This window comes from Oxyura jamaicensis, chromosome 4 (assembly GCF_011077185.1).
Source record: "Oxyura jamaicensis isolate SHBP4307 breed ruddy duck chromosome 4, BPBGC_Ojam_1.0, whole genome shotgun sequence".
Lineage (NCBI taxonomy): Eukaryota > Metazoa > Chordata > Aves > Anseriformes > Anatidae > Oxyura > Oxyura jamaicensis.
This window is the reverse complement of record NC_048896.1, coordinates 16193942-16209861: the sequence shown is the minus strand read 5'-3', so window position 1 is coordinate 16209861 and position 15920 is coordinate 16193942. Positions and strand designations below refer to the sequence as shown.

Here is a 15920-nt window from a genome sequence, read left to right as displayed (position 1 = left end):
CCTCCCGGCTACAGCTGCCCAATCATTTGACAAGCCATAAAGACCTAATTACCCTGCTGGACTGTGGACATCAGTAATGACTGGCAGCCTCACGCATGAGTGGCCGATGCGATCTCCCGGCCGCTTTCTCTCTCAGCCCAGCAGCGTAACTTGCATGTTGTCCAGTCGAACTGCACACGTCTCCATCCTGGCAGGGCTGTAAATAGGGCAGCTCCCCACACTTGGTAGCCCGACCAATATCCTAAAAGGACCCTACAGAGTCTCATGTGACAACAAAGTGAGTATTAGCTTCTCAGGGTGACCTCGCTAAAAGCGTGGTTAGGGTGGTGATTCCAGCTGTTGTGCAGGTGGTGGACCACTCTTCAAGTGAGGATGGGCAGTTTCCCATTTGACTCTTCTCCTCCAAGTGCACACTGAATGCTGGAAGTTAGTGGAAAGCAGTTCTGCGGTGCCATGGCACAGATGTCATCACTTAATATTTTGCAGTTTCAGATTTGTTAGCTGTGTTGTCCTGTCTCGCCACTACTCAGCTGTTCGCCATCACCGATGGCCTTATTTCATGTTTTCTTCTGCATTCTTTTTTAGAAAGCTCTGCTCTCTAATGTGTGTTTGCAGCAGCTGCTTCAGTCGCGGCACTGCACGGGGAGTTGTACATCCTGCCTCCAGCTCTGTGATGTTCTGTGCTGCAGAGAGTGCCTAAATTATGGAGGTTCTGATGAGGGACTCTGGTTTGTTTGTCTTTCTAGGTGAATGGTGTCAACATCAGCAGTGTGACTCACTGCCAGGCTGTCTCCTTCCTGCGCCACCCTGGCCCTGTTCTCCACCTCATGGTCCTGCAGGAGAAGGGCTTTTCCAATAAGACTGCACAGCAGGATTCCACTTCGGCTACCAACCGGGAAGTGATCCACGTCACCTTGATAAAGAGAGACCGGTCCGAACCCTTGGGAATCAAACTGATCAGGAAGACGGATGAGGCAGGGATTTTTATTCTAGATTTGTTAGAGGGAGGTTTGGCAGCCAAAAATGGAAAGCTGAGTCGGAATGACAGAGTCCTGTCTATAAATGGCCAGGATTTGAGGCAAGGAACGCCGGAGACTGCAGCACAGATAATCCAGGTAATTGATAACGCGGGTGAAGTTGTGTAGCTAATGACACTGCAGCTGCCTGCATTGATAGCAGGGCTCCTGCTCCAACCCAGGGGCTAACAGAACACGCGGGAGCGACCTGCCTTCCCTGAGATCCCTCTGGGAAAGCGGCTTCCCTGCAGATGTGTGGGAAGCATTGCTCCCAAATGGGATAAACACAAAGAGCAGGAACGCACTGTGAGTCATCTCTGAGTCTGAAGCGAGGCGGCTGCTTGTGGCACTTCAGCCAAGGCAATCGGATCACCCCTGTGGCGTGGTGCCCTTCTTGCAGAATTGCCATGTACATCATCTGTAGGGACCAGAAAAGATCAGGATAGCCTCTTGTCCTTCTAGCAATCAAACTGAAGATGTCTGCTGGGGGATGTGTCAGGCTGCCCGCACAGGACAGAACCATTTGGATTGATTTGAAGTTCTCTGTAGGATTCCCCATTCTACCAGTATTTGGGAAGGGAGTCTAGAAAACAACATGGGGCATCACAGACTAAAAACCTCCTCCAGTACTTGAAATGGTGGCAGAGAGGTGGTCTTTTCCTGCACGATAGGAGTTTGTTGTTATTGCAGCATGCCAAATGTTTTGGTGAACAAAGTTGGCAAGGAATTTTGGTTCAGGAATAGGGACCGCTACGTGTGCAGCTGATGTCAAGTAGGTCAGTTTTTAAATTCTTTATCTTCCTAGGCGGTGACCTCGTTTGTTTTTATCTGGAGATCCTGACACAATACATCTGATCACACACTGTTTATGTCCCAGAAAGGATCTGAGGTCAGCTGAGTAAGGGAGAGCCAGTTCTCTTCCTGGTAGTCAGCAAAGGAGAGCGCAGTGGAGTGGGAGTATAGAAGAGAAACAGTAGGGTTCCAGTTCTGAGATCCTTTTTTTATATTATATATATGATTCCATACGATGTCCCATTAGAATTTTGCTCGTGTCGTAAGTGCTGCTGTATGTCTCTAGTAGTGTGCAAGCATAACTCCTGCGTGAGGGACCCTCTCCTGGTCCCACTGAAATTAGTAACCAAAGTCTCACAACTGGCTTGGGGGTTGAATTCCTTTTGAAGTGACATTCTGTAAAACTGTGAGTCTTCCAAACGTTGTCTGTTCTTCTGAGAGCTAATTAAAAGTATGGGTTAAACTTCTTTTTAATTTTGATTGCAAACCATTTGGAGAAAAGAGTCCTTCCACCTGTATTGTAAAGTACTATTTGCACCTGTAATATATATATTTATAATATGCACTGTACATAGTCTGGTACTCTGGGGTGAAGGGGAGGGCACATCCCCAGCTCAGGATGCAATATTGACAATATCTTTCATGGAGACATGGATGTGTGCCAACTTGTCTGGAAGAAATTGCATCCTGAAATGCTTTTGGAGAGACTCTCTTAAACTCCATTTCAAAAAAAAAAAACAAAAAACAAAAAACCCTCTCCTTGACTCTACAAACACCCCAACCATCCAAAACAACAACAGAACCAGAGCAGCTGATGCAGTGCCTCTTCCCAAGCCAGGGAATTCACTGTTGCGTGGTGCTGTGGCACCAGGGGAGCAGGATCCCATGTGGAAAAGTGGGAGCAGCAACTCCACTCATCCGCTGCAGGAAACGCCCCAAGCGAGCACATACGCCTTACCCCAACGGAGTCCTTCACAATAAGGTTTTGTCAGATTAATTTAGTTCGTTCCTTCAGACAGAGGAGCAGTAACAATAGTGAATGCTTTCCCTGTAGTTCTGCCAAGGCCAGACGTACAGCTGTTTTAGTGTTTAATTGGCAGCAGTCTTAGACAAAAGGTAATGTCTTCAGGTACTCTGGGGAAAAATGGGTGGGAGATGTTGAACAATAGACGTGGCCCGTAAGCTGGGAGGGGAAGAGCTTTAACAAGTTTCTTTACAGTAAAAGAAAAAGCATCCAGGAGTTTTATCATGGTCATCCATTGCGTGGATCACTCAGGGTTGTAGCTCTGTTCATTTTGCATTGCAATGCACCGTTCTGGTTATTTACACTGAAGTGGAAGAAGCGATCGTCCCTTTCTGCCTCCTTTTGTTTGGCATTTGTGGTGAAGAGGCAAGAACAGAGCCTAACTATATTCCTTTTCCTTCTAACATTTTCTAATTCCTTTATTCTTTTCACCATAAAATTCTGCAGCTCTTTGCAGTTTTCTATGCATCGCGATGCATATAGATCTGTTTCAGACCCTCTGTAGAAAACGATGCCTATCCTTCTCTCTCCCCAAGAAAATGACGGGGACTCTCCTCTAGTTTCTGATTTATTTTGAAATTCTTTGAGTTTTGCATTCATCTGCATTTCTCAGTTAAACTTCAAAACCAACAGTCACAGTTTGTTGAGGTGCTCCACAAACCATGAGGGGACCTTGCCATCTCATGGTTTCACACCCTCTCTTTGCTTCTCCTGGCAGACCAGTGAATCGAGAGTGAACTTTGTGGTCCTGAGGCAGCCAGGTGTGCAGCTGCCAGACCCGGGGGAAGATGGCAGCACGTCGAATAACAGCAGCAGCAGCAGCAGCAATGGAGGAAGCCCAGTGCACCATCGGAGGAGACTAGACCAGAATCACTACAGGCGAAAGTCTAACTACCAGAAAGTAAGCTTTGTAAATAACAGCACAAGCCCCGGTTACTCTTGGACTGTAGATCTATTGTTTTAGCTCTGTGAGTTATTTGTCATGTAAGACCAACCAGTAGCTCCTTTTCTTCTTGGGCTGTTGAAAAGCAGCAGGTTTGTGGCTATTAGTACTGGAGAACTGAGTATTTGTCATCTACCAAGAAAAACATGTCAAAATTCCCTCTGAAGTCTGTAATGTTGGTGCAGAAACAGTGTTTAATCCCTCCTTGTTGGAAAGGGCCACGGGAAATTTACCATCCGTGAGACGCTTAACAGTGCCAGCACTGGACTTCTTGAAATTCATAAAACACGACACGTTCAGAGTACTGCACAATACTGAGTTATGCTTCTGGTTAGGAGCTAGGCAGCTCTATGGAACAGAAATAGAAAATACACAAATTACACCATAGTGCTCCTGTGACTTCAGTGTTGCATCTGCCATGCAATTACATGTTGTAAGAATATCCTGCAGGGGGAGAGTTGCCAGTCTGTTGTCCCAGTGGAGGTTTGCCCCATGTTTAGAGCAACCACTTCAGTGAGAAAACGTTCTGAAACTGCCTAGACTTATGTGTTTAAACGCCTCTGTTGGAGGTTAGTGAGTAGCTGCCACACTGGAGTGTGGTGCCTTGGTGTAAACAGTGGTCTGCCATGTACATACTGTATCTATAGCACCTGCTAGTGTGTGTGCTCTCACTATAACCTGAAAAACGAAGATGCTAGTGTCTTCCAAAAACATTTGTCCTGAAAAACCTAATTTTACCTCCAATTTGCATCTGCAACTATGTGCAAACTAACAGGGAAACAATAAAGCCTGATATTTAAACTTTAAATAATACCATGATAATCACTAGACGTTCTCTCTAAGGATGCTGGCCATCTTCATCAGCATCTTCAAGTTTTGTTTTTTGTTTTGTATACGGTATCTGGAAAACATCTCCTCTCCTTGTCTGTTTTATCCATCTGCCTCATGCTGGCTTGAGGAGCAGAAATCAGGGCATGTGGTTATTCCGATGTAAACACTGTAAACTTGAGTTTACGTGAACCTTTTAAGTCATGCACGAGAAACAAAGTGACTCAGAGTGGATAATACACATTACTGATCCCAATCTAGTAGTAGCCAGAGAGGGGCTGGTTGCTCGGCACGCATGGACTTGAGAGGCCACCCCTCAGCGAGTGTCCCCTTACAGCAAACAGACGTGGGACTGCTGCGTCGGCTTCGTTTCGCAGACTAGGTGCCTCAGTCCTGGTGGTAGCACTCTGGAAATACAGGGTAGTGTTTCCACGCAGAGCAAGTACAAGAGAAGCTGTCTTTCCATCTGGCAACATGGCTGAAATGTTCTGGATTAAAGAGGCAGGATGTTCTGTTATTCTGTTCTGGATCTGAGCTTCTCATGTTAATTGCATTAACGAATCTGTATATTGTACCCTCATTCCTTTGTAGGATTTACCTCAGGGATATGTAACTCATGAGAAGACAGTTGCAATAAAAAAGGAACCAAAGGAGTCTTTAGGAATAACAATTGGAGGTGGAAGGGATAACAAAAACAAGCTCCCTATATATGTAACGAGCGTGCAGCCCATTGGGTGCCTCTTCAGGGATGGCAAAATCAAGCGAGGTAAGGAGACTCAGATCTTTATACTTCAGGACCTGTTTTTAAGTGAAAGTTGGATTTCCACCCTAAAGTGAAGGTGGAAGCAGGGTTACACGAGACCTTGAGGCAGAAATGGGCTTCGTAGCAAAAGGTTTGCAATAATCCTATCTTATTTAACCAACAGGAGATATACTTCTGAGCATAAATGGCATTGATTTGACTCATCTTAACTACTACGAAGCTGTCTCAGCACTGAAATCTAATGCAGCTTCCCACTCGGTTGTACTGAAAGCCTTGGAAATCCTTGCATCAGACTCAACAGATCCCTCTCTGGACATCAAGGAACGAGGATTCAGCTGGTCTCCCCTCTGGATCACATGGCTCGGATTGCCTAGGTACGTTTGTTTGGTGACTGTAGAGATCTGTTCAATCACAGAGCTGACTTTGAACTCAAACACTCGAAATGAATCGCTTTGTGTGTTGACTTGGAAGCATTACCATATTCTTGTTCACTCTGAGGCAGAGGAAAGCTTCATTCGTCAGTGAGATCACGGCATAATGAATGCACAAGGAAGTTCAACTGTTTTTTACAGTGTGACCCGTTGTTCTCCCACTTCTCTTGCGCAGTACAGCTGTTAGAGGTTTCTGAATACTTCCCCCCCCCCCCTTCCCCTAAGAGAATTGACACAAAAAATGAAACATACATTTTGGCATTTGAGGCACTGATTGAAACAGTCATCCTAGGAACAATCCCTGCTAAAATACCATTAGCTGAAATCACTGTGGCTCTTTCTGGATTGCATTACAGAGGCCAACAGATATCTGTGCTGCCTTACCCTCTAATCTGGTCATCTCATTTAGGGGCATTCTTTCAGTCTAATTCTTTTTGGCTGTTGTAATTGTGTGATCTTTAGCGTGAAGCATAAACGATTCTGAATGGCTGAGTTCTGCACAAAGCTTTGGACCATGGACTTAGCACAGACTTTAGCAGCAACATGGTATATTCCATGTGACAGGGTTGGGGCATTAGAAGCTTGGATTTCTATCTCCTTTCTGGAGAGGTGAACCTCTAATTTGCTCGCTTCTGCAGTTTCATGGAAGTATATTCATCCACAAAAGATAAGATCTGTTGTCATGTCAGCTGACTGGAGAAGGATCACGAAGGAGATGAACCTAGAACAGCAAAGCCAAACCCTTTTGTGGGAAGCTCAGGTTATTTACAACCTTGTTTCTTAAGGCACCTGGAAGAAGAAAGACTAACAAAGCCTCTAGTTACGTTACCCTTGTGTTACTTAGCAGCCTGTAAATGCTAAACAAAACAGCCCAAGGAAGGCAGCTTTTTGTCTCAAGCGCTTGTAGCTTGGCTCGTACTCAAGCACCATCCTCGCAGCTTCCTTTGCTGTCCCAGGGATCTGCTGTGTGCAGGCCTAGCAGGAACTAGTTCGAGCTGTGCCTGCGTAGCCCAAACCTGAGTACAAGTCCTCAGATGCTGGCTGATGTTTGTTCCTCACGGGTGCTTGTGCAGCGAAGTACAGAGAGGCAGAAACTGGCTGCGCTTTCTCCCTTATTTCTTCTCCGATTTATTTGGGTGTCTGCCAGCTCACAGCTTCACCACACTTTCTGCTGCAGGGACTGGGGTTCACTCTGCTTGTTGGAAACCTGCCTTCGTCTCAAGGCTGATGTTACCTGCCATGAAATACCTTGCCCGGGATCTTTTTGCTGCTGGTATCAATGTTGCCTTCCCTTCCTTTGGCTGTCACTTTGTCTCACTACTGAAGCAATGATTCCAGATGCCGTTTCTGCTCTTTAGTCGTCCTTTCTAGTTCTGACCTTTAGGATCTGACAAAATTTTCCTTCCTGTTTCCAGTAATAGAAGTGGCTGTATTTTTTTCTTGTTTCCTCACTCATTTTCCCATTTTCTTATAATAAGACCTGGTAGCAACGAGTTGGTCCTCCACAGAATGATTTATAAAAGCCCCTACAAATGAACTGTTTTTTTTTTTCATCTAAGCAAGCTATGGATACCATCTGACATCATGTGACTGGCACAATCAGTTTTTTTGTTTGTTTTTGTTTTTAAATTGTTACTTGAGAATCCTGGAATTGAAGTGGCACCCTTGTTTCCAGCCAGAAATGTTCTGGGTGCCCCTGTGCTAGCATTTTAGGTTGGCCCAGGTCTCAACCCGCTCAAACTGGGTTCCTTTTGGATGGGACTAAACGAGAAGAGCTTCAGAGGAATTCCTGAGCCTGGTGCTCTGGCGCTAACAGACCCTTTACTTCATGTACCACATTAACACGAGACTACAGAAAATCCCCTCAAGTGTTACAGAAATGGACCTTGAAATGCACCAGTTGTTTCACTCAGATCTGTCCACGTTGGGCTGCCCTGCTAAAGCAGACATGGCCTCAGCGTGCTAAAACATTTGGCAGTACAGTGTGAAAGCTTAAAGCTTGGTGCTGATGGCATGTGGGATTTTTTTCGCTCAGCATTTTTTTTGCAGCTGCTACTCTGATCGAGCAGAAAACTCCTTTCATCTGTCTTAGAGGAAACTCTTACGCTGAAAGGCTGGAGTCAAAGTTGGCGCTCAAGGCTAGAGAAATGCGTTGGGTTGTTGTAACGCTTGAGCCTACAGTGCTGAATTCTAGCCTTCATTCTTGGATCTGGGTGGTTTGTTCTTGTGCGCATCAAACGCTGTCTGTGATGCCAGCTCACCAGGGGACGTGCTGTCACTGAGCTGCAGAGCCCCTGGAGCCCGTTCTGCAGAACCTGGCTGACGTGACAGACTACCGGTGCCAAAGGGACTCAGGAGAGATTACAGCCCTGGTCCTGCACCCTTCTTGGGACCCTGGGTAACGGAGGGAATACACAAGCATCTTGGTTGGTCACGCTGCTCCTGAAGGAAAAACACTTTGATACCAGAGCATTTGGTGTGGAAGCTTCCATCTCTGCCCATGGCCACGCACCTGAGGAAGATGCAAACATCCCCCGCTGCAAGAGGGCAGTGTGGTAATTCTCCCTCTAGCCCCAGGCAACAAGTACTGGCTCCACTGAACCAGGTGGCTGATGTGTTTCTGGCTTTTTTTTTCTCTTGTATTACGACTGTGGGCAACCCTACGGTCCCCGTAAACTTTTACTCTTTCTCCATTCTTTGCTTTGTTTGTAATTGGTGGTGGTGAGTGTTTCAAGTTAATTACACACTACTAATTATTGCTGTGGAATGTTTATCATGAGCACTGTATGTGTCACACAAGACAGCGCAGGAACTTTACTTGATTTCTTCATCGTGTTACGTTAAACACCAAATACTGCATAAAATACCATCTCACAGCACTGTCTGGGGGGTGGTGGTATAATTCACTGCACACGCAATCCTGAAGGTTGTTATCTGCTCTCGGTAAAAGCTTTGGCTCTTGAAACAGCCACAACCACTGGGCATGGCTATTAATTCCCAAGGGGGTGGAATAGCAGTACTGCCCTCTCCCTCAACGTTTATCTGAAGCCAGTCTCCTTGAAGCCTCAGCTCTCCCTGTAATGACCTTCAGGTGCTCCCTGCGGCGGCCCCGCTGGAGCAGCGCATTCCATAAGCTCTGACAGGGATGCAGATCCAGCAGGGAGCTTGCCAGGATAAAATCTGCACCTTTACTTTCTGTAAAGTCTAAAATATTTTTCCCACAGTCATTTTCCACTATGGTGAATTAACGTTTCTCTTCTTAAAAGCCCTTTTTCATATGGAAAGTGGATTTCGAGCAAAGCCTTGTTCAGCTCTTGGTGAATGTATCCAATGTTCATTTATGTTTCATGCTGAAGTAGCACTTTTATTCTCCGGGCTATTTCTTTGCACTAGATGCCATGTGTATCTCACAGCCTACAGTACTAGAGTTGTGATACCAGTAGAAGAGAACTGGAGGTCCCAGTGCGCTGCAGCTGGGTCTTCCCGTGTGTGTGTGTGTGTGTGTGAAGAACTTGTACAAAAGTAAATTACAGTTTCAAAGTAGATAATTGGATCTTTCAGTGAGAAGTTAACTATGAGAAGGCTTTTGAAATCTGAAACTCACCTCCAAGCTGCTCAAGCAAAACCCTTGAGGCAAAAACGTTTATTAGGAAAAGTTTAGCTGCTGGAATACCTCAGTGGGGTGATCCACAGCAGTTTCACACAGTGCGGCAGCACGTTGGTGCCAGAACTTAACCTGACTGCGAGCCAGAGCACCAGAGCTGTTTGCCTGTGCTCCTGACACACCTTTTCAGGCGCCTCATGAAGGCTTTGCATGCGTTTGTGCTGCAAACTGGGGGGAATGAGCGCTGTTAGCGCTTTTTTAACACATCCTGTAAGGTGGTCTCAGCATTGCAGCCTACTCCAGGCTGAGGAGACAGAGGTCAGGGGCCGGGGTTAGCATACAGTGATCTGCAGCTGCTCTCCAAGGAGTCTGGTATTGTACACACAAGTCCTGCAGGAAAGACCTTTCATATTGTGATCGGTAGGCAGTAGAAGAAAGGCCGCCTCACCTCATTTTGTTTGCTTTCCATCAGTGATATGTGGCTGCTGAATGCCTGTTACACCAGGGGCGTAGCGTACATGCGGGATAAAAAGCTCAATTCCCATCAACTGAATGGGGTCTAGCAGTGCTGTTTACAGTTAATTTGCTTTTGTCTATTAATTCTGTTCATGTTCATGAAAAATGATATTCATGATGTTATTCTAAAGTGAATTCACGATTTTTTCAGGTCACAAACCCTTTGAGAGCATTGCTGTTTTCTGTTAACTCTTGAACTAGCACTGGCAGTACTGCGAAAAGACTTCTAAAGGACTGACATCTTCAGATTTGAGAATTACCCATGGAACACTTTGCAGAGGGGTTGCCTGAAGTCCATAAAACAAAAACAAAGATGAGGCTGTTCCGTAGCTGCACTCTGTGCAAGGGAAAACTTTAGCTTGTTTTCTCTGAAACACACACAAACAGTCTCTGGTTTTGACTGTTCTTATCTTTGCAGCTACCTTCACTGCTGTCAAGATATCGTCCTTAGCAAAGGTAACCTGGAAAGCTGGGGCTTCAGCATTGTTGGAGGCTTTGAGGAGAGCAAAGGAAACCAGCCATTCTTCATCAAAACCATAGTGCCTGGGACTCCCGCCTTCCGAGACAGGAGACTGAAGTACGTATGGGCCATCCCGCGGGTCTCTGGTGTTTGAGTCAGAAACACTCTCATGGTTCTGGCAGCGTGCACCGTTTTCCTGAGGGGCTTTCACCTTTTCAGCTGGCTGAACTGAAAGTTAATGACCTCAGGTTCTTAGGCATTCACTTGTGCAGGTAATTCTGTCACCAGAGTTGTAACAAAGTCCTGTGTTAATGAGCGTTTGGGTTTTTCTATAAAAGTGCAACTACCAACTAAAAGGAATTAACTTACATTTCAAAAGACTGTAAAGGTTTTAATTGAGTAATTAAATAAAACTAGAATGGGGATGGATGTTCAAGCTTAATCTTGGAGGCTTCTGAGTATAAAATCTTTTGGGCTATGAAGATGATCTCAATGCAAGCACCAAAAGCCCTCCAGTGTAGAGAAAATTAAAACTAGCCTTGCTGACCTGTTAGCAATCACAGTGAGCGGAGCTGTGAGTAGCAGAGCTGGAGGCCCATACAGAACTTGACTGCAGCATTATCTCCAGGAACCAGCTCCTCCGCAAGCATGCAGCAGGCTGCAAATGCCATACTGTTAAATAAGTAAATAAAATACAATTAAAAAAAGAGGTTCTTTCAGGGGTCAGAGTTTCAGGGCAGTGAGTCGGGCTTTTCTCCCCTGAGGAGTGTGGAAGAACAGAGCTGGCTCGGAGCCTCGGTGGAGGACTGGGCGCGCTGTTTGAGTGCTAGGAGAGCAAGGCTCTTTCCCTGTGACACTTGAAGGTAACGGGCTGGCTTTGGCACCTCACATGCTTGCAGCTGAACTGCACAACCCGGTGGGAGATAGCTGGGTGTGCTGCGGAGTTGGCAAAGCAGGCAGACCTGGAAGCCTGTCCCGTATTGAGCTACAGTGTGACAATGCCTCGGCCTTTTCAGCACTTCACCTTAGCAAGGGCTGGTCAGGTAGCTGTAAGAGACCCTGGTGGGCAATGCGTTTATCAGCACCAATTTGTTTTGTTTAATTTTTTCCTCTGCTGCCAGGCCAGCCAGTTGTGCTCCTGACACCCTTCAGTGCTGTGTCACTCTACTACCAGCACTGTACTCCTTTTCCCTTGCCCTGACTCAGAATTGAGCCTCTGTCAGCAGCCACTCATGGTGCTTGCATCCATTCTCTTGCCCCTAACCTTTCATCTAATTGAAAAGTCACTTTAACAAGTTTATTATCTCGGTACAAGGCAGGACAGGTGATCTTGGGGTCCCGGGATGTAATGTTAATAAATTAAGTCTTGACAAGAATATTTCCTGTCTTCTGATTAGGTGTGGAGATGAAATAGTGGCAGTAAATGGAGTGCCAGCAATTGGAATGAGCAACTCGGAACTAATCCCAATGCTGAAGGAGCAAAGGAATAAAGTTACGCTTACTGTGGTATCCTGGCCAGGAAGCCTCGTGTGAAAGCTCAAACCATGCAACAGCTTCAAAGATCATCTGTGGTACCAGACAGTTGTTGGCCATCATGCTAAGCTCAACGTGACACAGGGAGGGAACGCTGAACTCTTGCTATACAGTGTATTGTCATGGGAGACTTTTCACTTCATTATTGGAGAAAACATTTCTTTACTGTGCTGAGGTTACCACCAACTCTGAGCGTTAGATTCAAAGTTATGGTAAATCAGAACAGTTGTAGCCTCTCAGTATTGGTGTTGCAGAGAAAGCTGTTTTTTCGGCGTTTCTCTACAAAGTGCCCGTCTTTACTTTGAGGCATTTTCTTCAGTTTTAGTGATCTGCTTTCTATTTAATGTTTTGAACAGGTTGAAACAGACGTGACGGTCCTATTTCCCCTGCTAATTTAAGAATACTATTTGACTACTGGTCTCTCTCTCCCTAACTGCCATATTGGACATAGATTTTTAGACATTTTTAAAAGCCACTAATAAAGCTGTAAGGATGCAGACCAATTAAGCGGATCCTACAGCCCCCAGTCCTAATGTTGTTAGGTTACTGGAATTTAAGGGATGTTTTTATCCATCAAAAATCGTAACTCTCATAGCTGGTGGCTGAAGAGCTGCCAGATGAGCACAGTAGAGCTGTGTTGACGTGTATGAAGGTCCTATCACCAGGTTTCAGAGATGAGGAATTTAATTTTCATCCCCTTTCTCAGCTCGGCTTCCCTGGTTTTAAGACTTGATAAAATGACCAGCTTTTCTCACAGAAGGCAGGTGACTAAGTCAGCAGGTTTGTCTGTGAGAAACCTCTGTCCCAGGAAGCTATTTATTTTAATCAGAGTTTCCCAGTGGCCAGAGGCAGAGTTGAGGCAGTGGGGAAGAGGCTGCCTCAGCCTCATCGTACCAACTGTATGAAATAAGCTACCTCCAGGACAGCGTGCCCAGTTTGGCTTCAGTTTAAATGCACTGTATAGTTAAAATTTAGAATGCAAGAAACAAAGCCATGTTGCTAAGTTCCTACCTGGAAACTCTACATGAAGCAATTCCCTTTATTTTTTTAAGAAGGTTGTTAATCAGCAGTAGAAATGACAGATCTTTCTCAAATCAGGATGAACTAAGAGAGATCTTCCCTCGTATGCTCTTTCTGCTGTACCTTTTATGGGGCCAGCTCAGATTGTAGGAATCAAAGGAGCTTCTCCCCCCTATAAAATGCTACCTAGAATGAGTAATTCCTTCTTGTAGTGAATTGACTGCCGATACGTGCCCATCATTGTCCTAAGCAGTGCTTTTCATAGGGCTGGCAACTTCGTAATTAGCTATTACAGCAGAGTAGAACTGTTCCTTGCTAGATGATTTAGCTGTTTACATTCAGAGTGACTTCACTTCCCCTGGCTGTTAGCTCAAGGCAGTATATAGCAGGGCCTGTTATCAGGGCCTATTATACAGAAATAGCTTAGGATCCGATTGTTACAAAGGCTTCCCTGGCACCCAGCGTGGCCTCTTTGTTTGATTGACAAATACTGCGATGGACTTTGACAGCAGAAACAGTGCGTGGCCAGCTGGGCTCTGGGGTCTGTTTTCCTGTTGTTCCTAGTGAATGGTGAGAGCAAAATAATTCAGAAGTCAGAAACGCGCCTGTGGAAAACCAGTCACTCGACCTGCGTCTGACACAAAGGAACATGGAGCAGGATTTGTCTCCTTCCTACCATGGTACAAAATCTGTGCCTGGTCGGGAACAGTAAATATGTAGATAGAAAGAGGGCAATTCCTACTGAGCTGTACCAGGTGTCACTTGTATAAAGTACAGTAGGAAAAAGCCCCGCAGAAGGTGGTCAGACAGTTTAAATGAAGGGGATGCTGCGGGAGGCAGCATGATTTTTATTATTATTCCATCTCGTTTCAAGGTGCCTTCAACTTCACCAAAATGTCCTAGTAATTAAGTACTGTTTGCAAGATCAACTTGTTAATAAATGTTGGATTTGTTTTGATGCCTTTATAAATTATTCTAATATTACTGAAAACCAACACTGGATTATGTGTGTGTGTTGTTTTTTTTTTTAACCTTTTTTCTTATCAGCTCATGTCCCAAAAGAGGTCACCTCAGCGAGAGGCCTCAAGAAACTGACCTTGCCAGGCAGGAAGCAGTGCAATTGTCTTCTGCTTCTCCCAGGACAGCAGCTTGACTATCCAGAAATATGCTGTGACTGGAGAAAAACAAAACAAAAAAGAACAAAACCAACTCCCACACACCCATTTCCCTCAGCTGTGTCACTGCTGCCTGCAGGGCTCAGAATTGCCTGGACTGAAAAGCTAACCCAGGGAATAAATAAAGCTTTATTTAATGAGGCTTAACTCCCTGATCCAGCTTGCTGCACAGCTCAGCAGCTATGGGGCTGCTGGAGGGGCTGCGTGCCTGGGCCAGGGGTTAGCTTTGTTGTGACTTCCACTGCTGCAGTGCAAAACATCCCTGATTAGAATGGCAGAAAGATGCCATTGCCATAAGGAGGAGCTGCACAACAGTAATGAGGTTGACCTCTCTCCTCCTTAATGTTGTGCCCACTGTGTACTGCCAGGAGCAGAACACCTCACCGGCGTTCCCTGAGCTGCCTTACGCCTTCTCTCCACGTTCAGCTGGCTGACACTTGGCTGACAAGACTCGTGCAAGTGCCCCTCCCTGACCAAAGTTTACCTTCTCAGCAATGTTTGGCACCTGGGGCATTCTGCAGGCGGTACGGCACAGGCCTGTTTTTCATCTCAATATTTGATCCCTCCCGAATTCTGATGTCAGCAGCCCAAGAACTGGCCTCGTTTGTGAAAATTATTGGAGTCACTTTTCATTATCCCCGGGAAACACCATCATGAAGCCTGCAGTAGTTACCTGATCTAACTGAAGATTATTTCCAGGGCCCCAACTTTATACATCTCTAATGCCCCAAAGGCAATCGTTTCACCCCTGTTCATTTAATCAGAATAAGGCTATTTTCCCTTAAATTTACAACCCTGCTACCATCAGTGAAAGGCTCCTGTCCAGTTCTGGAAAATCATTCCCAAACATACAGGGGGGACTTGCAGCAGTGACTCTTCAATCAAGATTCTTTGTCCCCTCTCTCGCGCAGAGGGCTGCAGGCTGGATGTGGTGACCTTATTCATTGTGCCTATGTAGGGGATGAGTAGCTTCTGTCACCTCCACACACACCAAGAGAGAAGGGGACTGGATGCAGAGTGGCTCTATCCACCCCTGGAGAGGCACCACACAGACCTCAACACGCAAGACCAGGAGAAAACTCTGGCTGGGGGCCAAACCCTACACTTACACTTACCTTAGCATCAAATTCTATTGACAAGCATTTTCCCTTGATTCAAGACAGGCAAAAAAAAAAACAGCTCAGACTGGTCTGGGGGTCACTGCCTGGCACTTCCTTTGGTGCTAGCTGCCCTAGCGATCTCAGAGATCGTGTTCTGGAAAAAAAAATCAAATGTCATAATTACAGAATACATGGAGGCAAGGGAAGGATTCCTGGCCCCTCTCCCTCCTGACAGTCCCCAGCAGTGCAAAGGGGGTGGGGGTACAGTTGGCAGCACAGCGTTGGGGTTGGCTAATGCTCCCTGTCACTTATTCCCATCACTCCTCTGCACTAGGCCAGCACAAGTGTTCATGCAGCTGCAAATCGGACCACGAAAAGGACCCTGCTGAACCACAGCCTCGTGTTCCCAGCACGACTATTCTTTCAGCCAAATGCTGCTTCTGCATTACCACACTGTGCTGGCACGGAATGGGGGCAAGGCAGAAACTGCCTCAACCAGCCCAAAACACAAGTGGAACTGATACACAAGCGATGCGAGACACCACTGTGTTTCCAGACTGCACGCCCCAAGCATTCTGAATCCTTCTCACCACTTTCGCTTTGATTTCTCCTCTGCACACCCCATGCCAAGTCATCCCGAGCTCCTGAGACCTATGGGATGGCCACAACGTAGCCCCGTCCCTGGCCAGAGGAGGGGCACGGCAGGATGTGTGCC

General features: G+C 46.1%; 1 protein-coding gene across 3 annotated transcripts in view; it reads left to right on the top strand.

The window, feature by feature from the left end:
* The window catches only part of LOC118167248 (ligand of Numb protein X 2-like), a 31710-nt gene extending 17780 nt beyond the window's left edge, over positions 1–13930 (top strand). For all 3 annotated transcript variants that reach the window (XM_035326534.1, XM_035326533.1, XM_035326535.1), the window contains exons 5-10: positions 747–1115; positions 3551–3733; positions 5195–5369; positions 5530–5740; positions 10336–10494; positions 11775–13930. In XM_035326534.1, coding sequence (XP_035182425.1) covers positions 747–1115; positions 3551–3733; positions 5195–5369; positions 5530–5740; positions 10336–10494; positions 11775–11910 — 1233 coding nt within the window. In that variant the 3' untranslated portion in view covers positions 11911–13930. The remainder of the gene's footprint in view (positions 1–746; positions 1116–3550; positions 3734–5194; positions 5370–5529; positions 5741–10335; positions 10495–11774) is intronic.
* Positions 13931–15920: the final 1990 nt, after the last annotated feature.